General features: G+C 33.3%; 1 protein-coding gene and 1 long non-coding RNA gene across 2 annotated transcripts; both read right to left on the bottom strand.

Annotated features, from left to right (window-relative positions):
* Positions 1–11,174: 11,174 nt before the first annotated feature.
* Positions 11,175–12,076, bottom strand: NIMIN-2 (NIM1-interacting 2). Its single transcript, XM_039036861.2, has one exon. It carries the CDS (start codon positions 11,816–11,818, stop codon positions 11,381–11,383), a length of 438 nt encoding a protein of 145 aa, XP_038892789.1. The 5' UTR covers positions 11,819–12,076; the 3' UTR covers positions 11,175–11,380.
* Positions 12,077–16,708: 4,632 nt separating this feature from the next.
* LOC120081780 (uncharacterized) lies at positions 16,709–18,464 on the bottom strand. The gene is made up of 3 exons (XR_016530772.1): positions 18,026–18,464; positions 17,810–17,930; positions 16,709–16,955 (listed from the first exon to the last, which is right to left on the bottom strand). It is a non-coding gene; the product is annotated as an uncharacterized LOC120081780 (long non-coding RNA).
* Positions 18,465–18,745: the final 281 nt, after the last annotated feature.

The raw sequence follows: 18,745 nt of genomic DNA, 5'->3' as shown, positions 1-18,745 counted from the left end.
GACTCGTTAAGGATTTTGGTGAGGAAATTGGAGAATTTTTTTAAAGAGATCTAATTGAGGAAGGAGAAGAATGCAGAGGAACTTTTCTGTGTTTTTCAATTTGAAAAAACCAAACAACAAAACTCAGCAGGTTTTTTTTTTACGTATATGAGAGATGAGAGAAGTTATCAAATAACTCCCTTTATCATGTAAAATAACTCGCTTATTAAATTAATATAATTAAATAAAACTATATATTATATCCCATATAATAACCTGTAATTTATATTGTATCATATATAATATGAACTAACATTATATTCTCTCATACAACCTATAGTTTTAATATGAATCATATCCATATTAAATTAATCTATAGTTTTTATATGAATCTCATTCATATAATTAATATTTGAATTATATTAAAATATTTATTTCTCTCATTAAATTTTGTGTTATAATATATCCATATACATTATATTAATTACATCTAATACAATTAATTTTCTTTAATTAATTGAACAATTCAAATTAATCTAAAATTAATTCATTTTCATTAAACCTGAGTTAGCAAAGGGATTTTATGAACCTACAGATTAGAAGCTCTAATAATACGAGATTAATTAATTAAACACTTTAAATCAACATTCATTAACTACGGATCACTCCACTGAAAACCGACAGCTACACTCTTCGTACTATAGATATATTTCTGTGTTTATTGGATATAACCAATCAACAGTAAATTGGTCCTTCACAAATTGCTCGTAACTACAAGTGGGTCAAAATTATCATTTTACCCCTGTAGTTACATCTAACTCCTTAAATGCCATTGATTCCTCTAATGAACAACTAGTCTATAGTCCAACTATAAATTAATGAACAACTAGTCTATAGTCCAACTATAAATTAATGAACAACTAGTCTATAGTCCAACTATAAATTAACCCCTCTCAGACCAATGAGAGGGTGAGGCTTCATTGTTCAAGACTTGGAATCGGTTATTAAGGGAGCAATTTATCTACTTTTTCTGTCTACGGAAAGAAGTGAATTCTATCTTGTGTAGTTGTCTTCCCAGCTCCCTACTCTGCAAATCCCCAAAATGGTAGACATATTGAGTCGACGAATTTGGCCACACTTACCCATTCAGATCAAAAAGACCGTTCTCATAGACAGGAGTTCACAACTCACTTAGGATTAAGGTCAAGTCACCTACGATCATCCTAGTGAAATGTAAATCTCTATAAGAAACGGTGCTATAAAGAAAGACTAATCATTTCGTGGTTTGGTCTTATACAAACTCCTTGTGTAGGATACATCCATTTATATATCTCCACATGGGCGATTATGATCAAATCATTTGTAATACTTTACAACAATTGTAACAATTACAAAACGGGTCGTATCTGTAATGTCACCAGGATAAGGTACCCAACCTTATCCATATACTACAGATCATTCAGATTATTACTTGAATACGATCCACCTATATGTATACCACATAATGTTCAAGTTACATAAAATAACTTTGTACCTTAGTTTATTGGATTGAGTTAAAGCACAAAATAAAATAATTTTTATTTTATTAATAACAATTTGTTTATATAAGTTTACAAACTACAAGTACAAAGAGATTTATGACACCAATTCCAACAATACAAGCATTTTGGAGCGTTGTGGGTCGTTCGGTTTAAATTTCTACAACATTAGTTTTTAGGTCGTTCAGTTTAAATTTTTACAACATTAGTTTTTAGGTTTTCTTTCATATTTTATCTGTAATCAAGCAAAAACGATGTTGGATTCTACCTTTTCCACCACCATGAGAAGATAAGATCTATGCTTTTCAAGTTTATAAGGTTTTGAGGGAACCATTTTTTGAGTATTTTGATAATTTGATTGAGATTTCTTGTCTATGGGTTTTACTCTTGATTTATTGATTATGAATTACATTCTCTTATTAATGATTGACAACCAATGCTTGATTGTGCAATTTGATGCTTTAGATCAATGTATAATACGTGACATAAAATTGTATGTTAATCTCCAAGAAGAAATAGGTTAGATAGGCTTCTAATTTGTGGTTGAGTACAAAAAGCATTGTTCTATCGATCTAAGGAAAACCATATTAAATTTCTAATTAGGCTTTTTCTATTGGAAATTTATCCTAGCATAATCCCTAAAGCATAATGTGGTTAGTTTAGGATACTTTTCATATAATTAAACTGTCTAATTTGATATTTTGGACCATTGGTTAGCTTTTCTAATCTATTGGGCTAGGCATAGGTAAGAAGTTAAAATCATGCTTTGATAATTCAATGATCAAAATTACATTGAGTGATTATTTCCCTAAGCTAGAACGTTTTATTTGATTACATATCTATCCTTTACTTTCTTTGTACTTTATTTTCATGCATATTCAAATCTCAAACCAGACAAAACCTCCCCTATTTACCGCTTTAATAAAATAATTAACTTTGAGAAACTAATGTTTGTGCTTCCCTGCGAATCGATCTTATCTTGCCACTTGGTATAGATAGTATTGATTGGTACAATATAACTTTCATTTGATTTATCATTTGTCGGCGACAGTAAAAGGCTACATCAAATTGGTGTCGTTGTCGAGGAAGCCAATTAGTTTTTCTTAGTTAGTTTTAGTTAAAGTATTCTTTTGCTTTGATATGTTTTCTTTTTATGTAAGTGTTCTAAGCATGACAAAATATCATTAGCAAGGTTGGGAAAAATCTAGTGAAGCATCTCTGTCTAATGATGAGGTTAGTGACCTTCGTTGTCAACTTTCCAAGTTTTCGTTGATTAGGCAAATGGTTGCAGGGAGACCGCAACAAGTATAGCCATGTAGGATTTGCTCATTGCCATGAGCCTAGATGGGAGGAGCCATTTGCCTATGGAAACTTAGGACAGGACTAGAGCCACTATGTTTCATACCTTACCGTGTCCAACATGTTGATGCATGCTCCCTCTACCCACTCAGATATGCCTTTAGAGGAATTGGATATGGAACTTTCTAACAGCTCTTCAGAGTTTCAATAGGAACCTCTTTATGGATAGAAGGAGTTCTTAAGCTTCCAATAGGACAGTTTTTATTCCGGATCGGAGGCTAGAATTGACCTTCATATCTTAAGTGACCTTGTCACTCAAGCTAAATTAGTTGGGAAGCTAGACAAGTCATTGTCGTAACCATCCTCTATGATTACTAAGATATGCAGTAATGAGGTAATCGACATCGACTGCCAAGTTGAGTAGTTGATTCCTCAAACTGCAAGCCAAGATTTTGTGCAGTCACTGGAAAACCCACCAGAGCTATCCATCATTTATACCACTAAGACTGAGTTCCTTGCAGAATATTCGTTCGGCGATGATGAAGATGTGTACCCTCTGTCATGTTCAGAACAAATTTGTGAGGCTAAGTATAAACCTGAGTTTCATCTCGATGAGCCCCAAGTGATAGAGTTAGAGGTCGCAAAGCCTCGTCCTATTCTTCCCTCTGGCATATCTTACATTTTTTTAATACTGCTTATATGTTCCTTACGAGTCTGGTGAGTCTTTTTTTATATTTGACTCTTTTGAGTCATTTGAGTCATTTGAGTCTTTGGATTCTTTCTTTTTGCCTTTATTTAGATATATAGAAAAAATCAAATTCAACCTGTTCGGCACCTTTCAAAACCAAAGAAGCTTGTTGCACTTTGAATGCTACATCAATTCAAGCAAGAAATGGTCAAAGAAGTATGAGAACTTCTATGTGCCTTAATAGGGGACAGATCATGTCGAGCAACCAATTTTAAAAATTTGGGCTTCTTGGAGGCAACCAGGAATTTAAATTTATTTTCTTTCCTTTTACTATTTTCTAGCTTAGCTTTTTCTTTTTACTTTCTTAGGTGCTAGAGGAAAAGGGGGAAAAGCACTAGAAGAAATTCGGGCCAACCGACATTAAAGGTCTTCAGTGAAATTTTCAATCGACATTAAAGGTCTTTAATGTCAGTTGCAACCGACATTAAAGTCTGTTTTTTTTTTTAAAATTCTTAACCGACATTGAAGCCCGAATCTGTCTGTTTTTTTTTAAATTCCTTCGCCGAATCCATTTTTTTGGTCAAAAAGTATAACATGACACATCATCATCAAACGCTGTGGCTATGACATATTATTTATGTATGGATTGTAAATCTATTACATTTAATCCACAAATTTTGCTATAAAATTATAATTTAAAAGGCCATACAATAATTCAGCCCTTGAAAACACAAATTACAAGTAATACAAACATTATGAGTTTATTGTCCGTCTCCACTTGGTCGGTATGGATCCCTTCATAATTCTTCTTGAATAGACCCCTCCAGCTTCAGCAGTGTCTGGTTATAGGCATCTTTGTCTGACCACTGTTGTTCAAAGGATTACAAACAAAAAAAGTTTAAGACAAATGATTGAAAGTGAAAATGTGATCTAAATTCATATTCAACTAACCGTGTTTATTGGGAATGTGTATAAATGGTACATTCAAGGCAAAATTCTTTACTAGAGTTCCCCAAGAAAAAGCATAAAGAGGTTGTGATGCCAAATCTTTACTCCTTGCACCTACAAAACAAGAAAATTCAATAGTTGAATAAATGAGAGAATCTTCTTTTTAAAACTGTGAGTCATCAACTAAAACTTATTAAAACTGTGAGTCAAACATTCTTTTAGTGTATTTAATTAGCATAATGCACATCTTCTCAAGCCAGTCAATCGTTTAGTTCCTGCATCTATTGCTTAGCTTCGTGTAGCTCAATCGTTTAGTAAACGATCATGCTCATAGGCTATCGTTTAGCTACCGTGCCCATTGTTTACCTCCATCGTTTAGCGTTGACGCCTTATCGTCTAACGCATTCGCCTATCGCTTAATGTCATTGTCTATCGCTTAGCATTCCGCCTATCGTGTAGCGCGTCCCTTCATCGTCTAGCGCTCATGCCCATCGCGTAGCGCCGTCGTGTAGTCTATCGCTTAGCGCCCATGCATCTGCTATACGATCTTCCAGTGCTCGCGCATATCTACACAATTGTCTGGCGCATCACTTAGCTCTGCGCATCTACTATACGATCGTCCACCTCATTGTTTAGCTCACCGCATTGCTACACGATCGTCCAGCACCTACCTACACAATCGCCTACCTCATTGTGTAGTACTATGGTGCGTTATTTTATGAAGTGAACATATGGAATGAGATGCGGTGATGGAAATGCGTTGAGCAACAAGTTTTCTCAATGAAATCCAAGTATAAACCCCACTGAGTTTCCTGGTAAGTGTAGGGTCGAACTCAGGGATTTTGGGAAAACAATATGCGGTAATAATTTCTCAGAAGACTTTGGGTAACCAAATAAATCAATAGTTGTTTGGGTTGTTGTTTGCGGTGATACAATAAATAAATGCGGCAGATTTGAGAAAGTTTGATTATGCGATAGATGCATTGAGTATGCAAAGAACGGGTTGAGAAGGTCTTTAGCTAGCGTTTCCTGGGAATGCGTCAAGCTATGCGGTCATGCTACACTCATGCAACAGTAAATCGTTTTTCAATGAAAATGCAGTGCTCCTAAGTCTAAGATGCATGTGTTGAAGGCAACAGTGTTCATAGAGCTTATTCCTAAGTCAATACTATTTTCCTATGCGATGATGCAAGATGCACACAAAGACAAGATGACTGCACACAATCATATCCTATCTCTAGGATGCATGTGATGCGTTAATAGTAGACAATGCTTATTCCTAAGCTCCTATCTCTTGATTATGCGTTCTAATCTGACTCTCCCGAGCCTAGATTCTAACCTGACTTTTTCAAGCCTAGATCTTGTCCGTAGACTACCCTCCCAAGTATCTCTAACGGATGAATGAAGCATACATAATACAAGATAAACACATAGAATGAAGATCCCCAGTTATGCTAGCTAAGTGCTTCTCAACCCATTCAACAGGTTTAGCTACTCAGCATGATAAGCAGAGAGTGAACAAATATAAAGAAGTAAATTCCATTTCTATAGATAAGTTTGTGTACAAAATGACAATGGAAGTTAATGATAGAGAGCCTAGTAGCAATCCCTTGCTTCCCAAGGCCTTTACATTGTCAACTCTATTCTGTTCAAAAGATATTCCTACTTCTGCAGGAGCTGGCCCTCTCTCTGATCTTAAAGCTTCCGGCACTCTCCCAAGTTCACTGGAACGATCTATCAGCACAATCTCGCTTCTCCTGCTTCCACCTTAAAATAAAAGAAAATCTAAGAACAGGGCTAAACTATCTAAGGAAAATTCTCTAACTCTCCAAACTCCTTTTTTGAAGGTTACCTTTGGTATTTATAGAGCCTTCGGGGTGAAAGGCGGCTTTTCTCTTATGATTGCACAGATGGATGGCTTTAATTCTCTGACTGGTGTGCCAAATATTTGTCATCGAAAAGTTGAGTGTACTTGTTATCGTTAGTGGCTTGTCAACTTAATTCGGATTCGACTGTCATAGCTTTCTGTCCCATCATGATTAATTATGCTTTTCACCCAGATGCGCCGACTCTATGCGGTAATCCTTTTTTAGCAGATGTTTGCGAGCACAAATCATCGCAAAGCCTTGCGGTAATGCTGCGCTCGACCATTGATTTCTTGTGATCGCGCTTTCTGGCCTGTTTTAATGCATATTCTGCATAAAAATACCAAAGTTAACTGTTCTTACGCGTTGAACGCATGCGACCGCAATGTTATGAACTTAATGCCTTTTGGACGCAATCTAACATATTTTAACAATGCAAACCTTCATTGTTTAATAACTTAGCACTGTAATAACGTACATTTCTGCCTATTATCATGCTACCCATTTGCTACACGATCGTCTACCTAGCGCCTTACGCTCAACATTTCGCTTTCACTGCTCTTGCTCACGCATACCCAACATAGGAGCAACTCTTGTCAATGCCTCTTGCCAATACTTCAACAAATGTATCATATACAACAAAACCATTAATCAAATCGAATTTCAAAGGCCATAGACACATAAAAAGTAGGCCCAAATCTAGGAGCAGAAAGATATATTGAAGTGAAACCACAACTGGCTTTCATTGAGACATTTACACAAACACTTGAGAAGCGTAACATAAGAACAAAAATTGTTGTGAGTTAAGAGAGGATAGAGAAGAAGAGCATACTGATCTGGACGAACAACGAACGGCGAACTTCAGATCTAACGACGAATAGCGGCACACGGATCAATGTGTCTGCTCATCGTCTAGCGCAATACTACTATCTTTTAGCGCTAATGCCCATCGTGTAGCGCCATCGTGTAGTCTATCGCTTAGAGCCTGCGCATCTACTATACAATCGTCCAGCGCCCGCCTACACTATCGACGATCGTCCAGCGCCCGCCTAAACGATCGTCTAGTGCTCGTGCATATCTACACGATCGTCTAGCGCTGAGAGAAAAGTTGAGAGATGTAACATAAGAACAAAAATTGTTGTGAGTTTAAGAGAGGAAAAAGAAGAAGAACATACTGATCTGGAGGAACGACGAACGGCGAACTTCAGATCTGGACTTCAAATCGAATGACGAACGGCGACACACGGATCCGGGCAACTTCAGATCTGGACTTCAGATCCTGGCAACTGGGTGTGGCGGCGTGGGTTGCACAACGAACAGACCTGCATGGAAGCTAGATCTATACCACAACAGACCTGCACGGGTTGCACGGCGGCACGGGTTACGCTATCCATTAGCAAGGGTTTGGAAGAGAGACATGAGAAAGAAGAGAGTCTGAAGAGGAAAGTGTGAGAATGAGAGGAAAAATAAAATAGAGGGGAGTGAAGAGGGAAAAATTAAGCGGGTCTTTAATGTCAGTTTAAAACCGACATTAAAGGTACCCTACAATGTCAGTTTAAAACCGACATTAAAGATCCGCTTTTAAAAAAAATGGACATTATACATCCGATTTCACTTTTTTCAACCGACATTAAAGGCCAAAATTCTTGTAGTGAAGATAGGGAGAAGCAACATCACCACCGCCCAATGCACATAAATGTTATCAGGAGAGGTTTTCTGTTCCTTTGTCTTTTTTTTAATGCCCTGATTAGGGATATATTAAGGACAATGTATCATTTTAAGTTAAGGGGAGGGGAGGGGGGATGTTTGTGCTATGGCTGGAGCCCTTGAGCATTTGAGCTTGAGTTTTTGTTTGTGTGCTTTATATATATGTTAGCTCACATTTGTGATTCTTTATTATGACTAGTTGATGACGCACTCCCTTGTGATTTTAATTTGTATGAAATGATGTTTGAGATGAATAATCATGATTTTTAGCCATTTAAAAAAAAAATCTTATTTTTCATGCACGTTTAAGTTCTTTGTTTGCCTACATTAGGTCTCACATGCTTAGAATTGTATTACTTGGCTTGTATTTTTATTGTCATTCCGAAAGGCCTCATTGATTAGAGAGGGTCTTGCATGATAGGTTGTAATGTAATGCTGAGGAAGAGAAAAATGATTTATATGTTTGTTTAAAAATCGGTTGATACAATGTTACACTGAAAAGAATATATATATATATATATATATATTGAACCTATGATATTTATGCATGAGTAGGGGTAGAAAGAGCTATCTTACTGTTATTAGTTAGAACACTCGTGAGAAAAGAGTGAGTATAGTTTCATACAGTGATGTGTGAAAGCTAATACTACTAGATAAAAAGAACATAAGTTTAGGGCCCTAGAGTTTAATTTCAGGCGCTTTAGTTGACATATTGTCATCTTGTTTACTTTGATTCATGATAGTTAGTGCTTGAGCCAGTGTAGGGAAAAAACAAATTAAGAGTTATTTAAAACCATTTCGGGTTGTTAGGACTTAATTAGATGGGTTTTGAACTCATTCATGCATGAATAGATCTAAGAATTAATTTTAAATTGACCTTCATTGATTGATTATGAATTGATTTCACTGTTTAGTACAAGTTTAATCTTAGGAGACTGTTGAGACTTGAGTAACAAACCATGCAAATTAAATGAGCATATATTTTGTGTGATTGTGCGTTCATTCTACTTTGCTCGAGGATGATTAAGAATTAAGTTGAGGGTGTTTGATAGCACCTAAAATATGCTAAAGCCTCTAATTTTGCCCATTTATGATATTTAATGTGTTTAAATGTTTATATTTCTATGATCTCGAGTAATATAGGCATCTCAGAGCGTTATAGGTCGTTTGGGATTAATTTTGGAGCAATTAGGAGCTAAAAAGGGATACAAGATTTCAAATGGGAGAGAAAATGGCAAAAGTGTCCCTAGACAAGAGCATTTTGGTGTCGTCGTGTGGTTATAAAAACTGTTTTTTAGATTTTAGATCATATCTTTTGATCCAGGTGGCCATTTTGGGCGAATGACCACTCGTTTTCTTCATTTTTTTTGCTCTCCATCCATCCACGACATTAGTTTTTAGGTTTTATTTCATATTATTTTTGTACTCAAGTAAAAACATTTTGGGTTCTATCTTTTCCACCACCATGGGAAGGTAAGATCTATGGTTCTCTAGTTTAGGGGATTTTGGACGAATCCACTGTGTTTTTTTGGAGTATTTTGATAATTTGATTGAGATTTCTTGTCTATGGATTTTACTCTTTATTTATTGACTATGAATTACATTCTCTTATTATTGACTGACAACCAATGTTTGATTGTACAATTCGATGCTTTAGATTAACGTATAATAAGTGACATATAATTATATGTTAATCTTCAAGAAGTAATAGGTTCGATAGGCTTGTAATTTGTGGTCACCAACAAAGAGCATTGTTCTATCGACCTAGAGAAAACCATATTAAATTGTTAATTAGGCTTTTTCTATTGGAAATTTATCCTAGTGTAAGCCCTAAAGTATAATGCGGTTAGTTAGATCGATTAGGATGCTTCTCATCTAATTAAATTGGCTAATTTGATATTTTGGACCATTGGTTAGCTTTTCTAATCAATTGGTCTAGGCATAAGTAAGAAGTTAAAATCATGCTTTGATAATTTGATGATCATAATTACACTGGGTGATTCTATTCCTCTAAACTAGAACGTTTCGTTTGATTGCATATCTATTCTTTACTAGTACTTTATTTTCATGCATATTCAAATCTCAACCCACACAAAATCTCTCATTTATCGCTTTAACTAAATAAATTAACTTTGAAAAACTAACCTTCGTGCTTCCTTCTCTGCGGTTCAACCCCATCTTACCACTTGTATTATTTAGTAGTATAGGTACTATTGATTGGTACAATATAAATTTAGTTTGATGTGTCATTTCCTAGTGACAGTAAAAGGTTACATCAAAGAGTAAATTTTAAATTAAAGGAGAGAAAAATTTTAGTTGGTATTCTATATAGAGAAAAAATACAATTCATGCACATTTCTCTTAGAAAAGTATATATTTGAATGTTAACTTTTCCAACATCAGTATATATCTCAAATTTATAGATATATTGTAAATCATGATATTTGAGGACCATAAAGGTTAAGAACACTTACATTTAACCAATACGAACATAATTGGCAAATGAGTATCAAACATATACTTTGACCTAAAATGAAAGAAAAAGAGAAATTTCAAATTTCAGTCCTACAGTTGGAAAATATATATTTTTTAAAAAAATAATAATTTATATTGAAATATTATTTTCATCCTTCTACTTTGAATTATATTGTTTTAATCATTGTTACATTAATTTTTTTAAATGTCTATGTATAGCATTATTTCAATGAATTCTAGAAATATACATGACGACTTTTATTAAACGAAAAACTAAAGTTAAAATTTATTAAATTGGAACAACATAATAGATTAAATTTAGAGAATTTGAAGTATGGAACTAAAATCCGCCAAAACAAGCATAGCTCCCACCAAAAAAATATGTGGTTTATTAAAAGACAAATTTTATTCTATGTGGTCTTAAAAGTTAAAATTTAGTCCTAATTAGTTGGTCCTGAAAATATTCAGGATTAAATTTTAATTATAAATTATAAGGACGGAATTTAGACGGATTTAAATCAAAGGACCAGATCAGTAATTTAACCTAAAACTTAATTGTTAAAAGAAAATAATGTTCTTGGTTTTGAAGAAACAAGTCGTGAATCCCAAAATTCTACATCGGCTTATCAAAACCAACAAACTCTTCTCACATTCTTCCCACGAATGGAGTAATAATTAAAATAACATCCCATATCATTCATCCATAATTTTTCATTAATTAAAAAGATTAGCAATATAGAATTCTGGATCGGGCCAGTCTTACCCGGATCCGCAACCAATTTCAATTCATTTCCTCCCCCCCCCCCCCCCCCCCGAATGATCGCAGCCATCGATCGATTTCTTTCAGGTACAGCCAAAACTTTCACCTGCGCCAGAAATTTCTACTTCCGGCAAGAATCCGCGGCCGAATCGGCGCACGACGTTTTCAGATTCTGACTCCGGCTTGTTTTATCATCCGATTCAACGCATGCAGGCTCTAAGTTCAGATCCAGATCCAAATTTCTGTCCAATTTGTGATCTGGAATTTTTTCTGCCCTAATTTCAACTTCATCGGCTTCTTCCTCGCTCGACTTCGTCGGCTTCGATCTCTTTCCCATCAACAAACGGCTCGCACCGTCGATCTTCTCTATGTATTTCGTCGCCGCATGTAATCGCTTCAGAATGGAGAAGAACTCCTCCACCTCTTCATCCGTCGCCGTCTCCGCTTCTTTTCCTCTGTCCGCCACCGCATCCCTCTGGCTTCCCGTCCCGGCATCGTCTTCCCGCTTTCTTTTCCCTCTGTCCGTACTCCGACTCGCCGGAAACAACTCAAACGGCATCGTGTTTTTAGTGGTCAGTGGTGTAGGCGAAAGAATCTTTTCTTTAGGCTTTTGATGTGAGAGTGTAGAATTTTCTGTACAAAAATTTATAATGCGCGGTGCTATTAAATTATTTTAGGAGTGGAATTTCTTACGAAGCACAGCACAGATACTTGTAAAGAATCCATATTAGACTATACTGATACGCAATTTGACGTATCTATTTCTATTTAAAAAGTTCACTACTCGAATTCAAAACTAAAAGGAAAAAAATAAATAAAAGACCAAACCTATAATCATCTAATCTTCATCTTTACATTTGAGTCCTTACAAAATCCACCAAAATATAAACTATTTAGATATCTTCAACAATTCAATGAAGAAGTTTTTCGTTTGTCTTTATGGTTCTCCCTCTAATCTTCTTCTTCTTTTTTATAATATGAGTCATTTTCTTATTGCATTTTATTAACTATTGTATTTCAACATCTTAGATGTTTTTTTGTATTGTATTTTAGTGTTTGTAATCTATTTTGTGTTACTAAATTTATTTATATCCTAGATTTTTTAAGAAAAAAATGTATTTTCAATGTATCAGTGTCTTTGTTTTTTTAGAAATATATAGACGTATTCATATCTTAGTTTTTTAGAAATTAAGGATTCGTATTGTGTAACCGTATTTGTATCTGTGCTTCATAGGAACTTCGGTTTTTAATTTAATTTTATGAAATTTTCAGATTTCTATGGAGACTAATTTCCATAGATTTCTATCCGCCTCTTATTAAGAAGTTTAAGTTTTAATATTTTGTATATTCTATTTTTCTAATTTTTTAGAATCCATTTTAATTTTTGTCATTTTATAATTTTGCATATTAAATTATAAAATTATTTTATTTATTTTGAGGAATAAAAGGGACAATCCCTAGAAGATAATTACTTCTACCTAATTAGTAGGAAAATATTGTTCACAATAATTTTGAAGGAATTCGCTAAGTTCTAAATTATTGCAATATTTTGTCCATTTTTATATTGAGGAATTGGACCTACTTTTTTTTTTCTTCCTCTTAATGTCCAATGCAAGATATTCATGTCCGATTTTCTTTTTATTGTAAATTTCGTTTTCAATTACTCTTTTAAATAATAAAATTAATAATATTAATAGGTACTTTACTTCACAGCCACTTTCCTCAACTAAATTGTGTTTAAAAACCATTTAAAATAAAGTCAAAGATGTTGGTAATGTTATTTTATAAAGAGGAAGAGGAATAGAATTTGTGGATTATGGTCAAAGATTTATTAATTGAATGTTGACTATAGGAAGAGGGTTTTATTTTATTTATTTATTTATTTTACATATAATAAAATTAGAAGATGGGTAGGGGAATAGAGTAAAAAATAATTTGTTTGTATAGGAGAAATGGAGAATAGTTGAATTTGAATTGACATAGAAATGTGTAAAATGAAATTTGTTTGAGAGTGACGTAACAAGAGATGGAATGGATATTGCGTCGTGGGTGTGACGTCAGCTAGAAAATGCTTCGAAAGAAACCCGATGCTAACTATCACTCGTAACGTGTGGCCTTTGAACCTCGTTTCCAGGAAATTTCACGCAACGCTTCTAGTCTCGTATGACTTCTGTTGTTGTGTTAATTTCAATATTAAATTTTCAATAACTTGATTAATCAATTAATTAAATTTTTTATTTTTTATAATGTAATTTCTTTTTTAAATCGTAATAACATTTTAAAAAGTTTATACATTTGTAAGAATAGTTGAATAATATATCCATTCAAAACTTTAATAATTTAATTGAAATAATTATAAATTTCACATAATAATTTTTTAATGAAATTTGAAAAAAAAAATACAAATTTGATAGACTTACGAAAGCTTACCGCTTAAATTGACATATCATTAGCTTAAGATTTTAATTGATACACAAATTTAGGTATACGTTTAAATTGATATTTTTATTAATTTAAAAAATCTCTAACCCCCTTTGATCACTAATTAACTAACACAATTATGGTGCTATTAAATTATTAAAGGGTTGTTTGAAATTGTTAGAGTAAAATATTTTTTAAAAAGATGATTTTTATTTAAACTAGTTTGATAAAAATTATTTTCAAAAACTATTTTGAATGGTTATCCAATATTATAATTTCTTCTAAAATAACTTGTTTTCAAAATTAAATATTTGAAAAGTTAAATCAAATGCATTCTAAATTGACAAAAATTTTATTAAACATAAAAGAGTTTGAATTTAATTTCTTAGATTTTAAATATGAAAAATTAGAGATTAAAATGAATCTGCTTGTATTATCCACGTCAAATATTTGATTATTTCACGCACATGTTGCGAAGAAAATGGAGGCCATAGACGACTAATCAATTTTTTTTTAAGAAAAGAATAATAAAAAGAGACAAATTTATTAACTCGAGAAAGGCAAATGAAGGCGACTCGACTAATCAATTTTGGTTGTCTTTTTTTTTAATTTTTTTTTATGCACACGTATTATCCACGTGTTCATCTTGCTCTTCTACACGCGTCTCACATTCCTCTGTGGTGTTGGGTAAAGTTAAGTGCATGCTCCATCTTTCTTTACATATAAATAAAATAATATTTTAATAACTTTTTTATAATAATTTAATTGCCACGTTAATTTTTAATTGTGTATAGTAAATGACTTTACAATAGCGATTCCATCCAATTTTTTTCCTTCGAAATTTTGTAACTTCTCCTGTCGTGTTTTTCAATTTTTGAATAAGTGCACTCGAGGATAATTATTAAATTAGGGTATCACAATCTAACAAACAAATTTGAATACCAAGATGTGGGGACGGTGAGTTGTGAGTTTTTTTTTTAAAAAATATTAGATCTTTGTCCGAAAAATTTAAGAAAGTGATGAGACTTACGTACTATATAAAAAGAAAAGGTCTATGTCTTTGATTTTAAAGTTTCTAAATTATAGAGTACTTTAAAGAAAAATTATCAAAAATAGTACGTTTAGATTTTTACCTTATAAAATTAGCACGTCTTTTGAAAATTCATAAAAATAATTTTTCTCTATCCATCACGGATGAGAACGACTATCCAGAATTAGTTTAGAAATCAACGTTTTCTAGCTTGTCAATTGTTTTGGGTCTTCTCAATACATGTCGCCTGATTATACACCGAGATTTGCTATTTTTTTTATGCAATCTTACCAAATTTTATACTAAATCTTATATTATTTTCAAATTTTCTTTAAATTCAATTATGTTTACTAAACATTATATCAAATTATTACGTAATTTTTCAAATCTTTTAGCATAATTTATGTTTTCACAATTATATGAATTTTCAAAATTTCAAATGGGTTTTCCAAATTGATTCAACATTTTTAAATTTTGTGAAAGATACAAAATTTTTAAACATTGGGTAAGATTTGGGATATATATTGAACCTCGGTGATAATCGTGCTAGAGATTCTATCGAGAAAGCTCAAATATATAAATTTTGGTGTTAATTATATCCGGAATTTCACTGAGAGATCAAATATATAGGATCTCGGTATTAATTATACCCGAAATTTCATCAAGAAAACTCAAATATAGAGAATCTCGGTGTTATTTTGTTCGAGATTAATACCAAGATGTACATAATCTCGGTGTATAATCTAGCGAGATGTACCGAGAAAGCACCAAACAATCGATAAGTTGGAAAATGTTGATTTTTAACTAAAATCTCGTGGTTGATCTCACCCGAGATAGACCGAGAAAAATTATTTTTACGAGTTTTCAAAAAATATGCTAGTTTTTTAAGATAAAAATAAGCGTGTTATTTTTTACAATTTCTCCACTTTAAACTTGTATAACCCAATGACACGAGTAGTATCATGATTTGAAAGAGTGTTCTTATAACTAGGGTCGAAGAGAGATTGTTGTGTGATTGTAATAATTACATACAATACTACTTTTCTAGTTGGTAGTTTTTTTATTCTGATTTTTTTTTCAAGTTAATTCTTATCTTCCTAATTTTATTATTATTTTTAATTTCAACATTATTTTTCTACTTATTTGTAAGAAAGAGCGGAGAAAAAACATTTATGAGCTAAATAAAAACGATTTACTGTCCTAATCTTCATCTTATCATCCTATTTTATTGTGTTTATTAATTATAATTGAACACTTTAACTATACAAATACGAATAATTTTGATTAGTGTGTCACTCAGAAATTAAGTAGAAAAATCAGACAAAATAGCAAGATTTGATGTTTCGCTTAGATTATGAAGAAATCCAGAAATAACAAAAATTTTGGTAAAACGTACGTTACGCATATGAGGTCCTTTTTTATAATGTCCATTATGCCCTTAATCTGGTCGTCCATCAAAATTATTAAGTATAGTGTAATTGTTATAGTGTGAACATAGTTGAATTAGAAATAAAGTGTAAATAGGCAATTGATTCAGTAAAAAAAAAAAAAAAAAAAAAGCACTTTTTTCACCCCTTTTGAATTTCGAATTGACAATCTTTTATCATATTAGATTTGTTTAACTACTTTTCAATTCAAAATTGATATTTCCTTGATTTTTCTCTCTCAATTTAAATTTTAATTTATCATAAATCTTCACATTTTATATTATCTTATTAAGTTTATTTATTTAAAAAAATTATCATGTTTTATCAAATGACATATTATTATTATTTAATTTTGGATTCGATAAAAATTTGATATGCCTTTTGTTTTATGAGTATCTCAACAAAAGTCTGTATTATTGACACACAAGTGTCAATTTTGCTATCTTGTTGTTTTTGTTATGGCTTCTATAACGACCCGATCCCCTAGGACTTAAGTTAGGCCGTCACTAAATACATGCATGCATGGAACTCAAAACGACACTCGGTTATGGCGAAATAAATGCTAATTAAATAAGGTAAGTTCAAAAGACTTTCATTAAATTCAAATACTAAAACAATAGTAGGGTACCCATAAATCATAAAGGATAATAAATAAGTCTGAAAAGCGATTCTTAAAAATAAGTTTTAAACATCAAAACTAAAAGTTAAGAGAAACATGAAAAGAACTCTAAATCTCATGATGCAAAAGCATAAAAACTAGTCCCAGTGGCCCAATCACGAATTCCGCTTGTCCATCGCCGGTGCATCTCTACCATTACCTGAAACAACAACATGAGAAAGAATGAGTATAAAATACTCAGTAAGTAACTCCACTACTGGGGTCAAGTTGGGCATCTATGTCCTCTAGATACCCACCTCTGGTGAAACATATAAACTGCTCTAGTCCTCATGAGACACATATACACATGAAACAAGAAGGAGATTGAGTCCTATTCTACTGCAGTTAAGTATGCCTACTACCTCTGGTGAATCCCGAAGGAGACACAAACTGGTGAATCCCGAAGGAAACACAACCTGGTGAATCCCGAAGGAAATACAAACTGGTGAATTTAGAAGGAAATACAAAATCTAATGAGCATCTAACTAATCAGTAAGAACATTTGCACAGTCTCAACATCATAATCATCACTGTACGAATCTATGACATACATATATACCTCAACATCATAGCTCTACAACATACACATATACCTCAACATCATGGTTCTACAACATACATGTATACCTCAACATCATCATATCAAATACAACCATATGGAAGCACATACCATCTCATACTAGCATTCAAGTGTCTATGTGCATACATAAATAATTCAGATCTCGTACCAGAACATACTTTGATCATATTATACTATCGGTCTATCATGCTATCATTCTGTCATAACATTTATTTATCATGCTAGCATACATCTAATGTCTGGCCCGTGGGCAGTTACAGTAGTAAGATTACTTACCTCCAAATTAAATCCAAAATTAACCCAAGCAATTAATCTCTAACAAAGTAACTCTCGAATTAATTCCCCTAGCACAAAACACAAATACTAGAATTCAATCTTTGGAGCCAAAACCAAAACATATCACATTGAATCTAACGAACCCCAATTTAACTTACCAAAGTTGTGACTTGGTCCAAGATCAAATCCACAACCAAAAGTTTGATTGACCAACCCGAAACAACTTTTGCAACGCCGCACGATCCGCTTTCGACCTTGAAACTCTTCCAACACTCAAATCTATGGCCCAAACATGATGGTCATTCACAATTTTAGCCAAAATCAACCGAGTATTCTAAAATCCCCAAAGAAAATTCTAAACACTTTTATCTTACCCAAAGACTCCAAGATTCTGGCACAAGCAACGGTGGCGGCGACAGAAGAAATCCGACAGTTAGGCAGCGGATCCGACGTGATGACGCGGATCTGACGGTGAGGTGAAGCGAACCTAGGTTGGACGGATCAAGCTAGATGACGGGACAGGCGGCTCGACGGTCAGTGGCGTAACGTAGCATGCTAAGAGGGGGCTTCGAACGCCGTCGGGCCTTACCGAACGGTGGGCGTCAGCTGAGTAAAACCTCGGCAGCGAGCAGCTGGGGTCGGACCGGCGGCGTTTGGACGACGAGCTGAGGAGATCAGCTGTTGGTCAAGGTAGGCGGCGGGAGGAAAAAGAAATTGGGAGGGGGGCATCGGATTGCGTGAGGAAGAAAGGGAATGTGGGTTTTAAAATAATAATAATAATAATAAACTAAAAAAGGAAATAAGTATAATTACATTTTATTCCTTTCCTTATTCCACTTTATAATATTAAATATTCTTTTCCTTATTCCACTTTATAATATTAAATTTCTTTCCTTTTCAAATGAAAATTAATTCCTGCCATTAATTTTCAAATTGAATAATTTCACGCCAACAATTAAATTCCCGCACTTACACTTGAAGTCCAAAATTCCAAAAATGCCCTCCAACTAATAACAATTACTGAAATTCCAAATAATAAAGTTACTGAAATTACATTGTTATTAAAAAAAATGTGCGGGGTGTTACAGCTTCAC

Source organism: Benincasa hispida, chromosome 7 (genome assembly GCF_027475165.1).
Source record: "Benincasa hispida cultivar pf3 chromosome 7, pf3_genome.v1.1, whole genome shotgun sequence".
Lineage (NCBI taxonomy): Eukaryota > Viridiplantae > Streptophyta > Magnoliopsida > Cucurbitales > Cucurbitaceae > Benincasa > Benincasa hispida.
The sequence above is the reverse complement of the archived record's forward strand: the minus strand, read 5'-3'. Positions and strand labels throughout refer to the sequence as shown.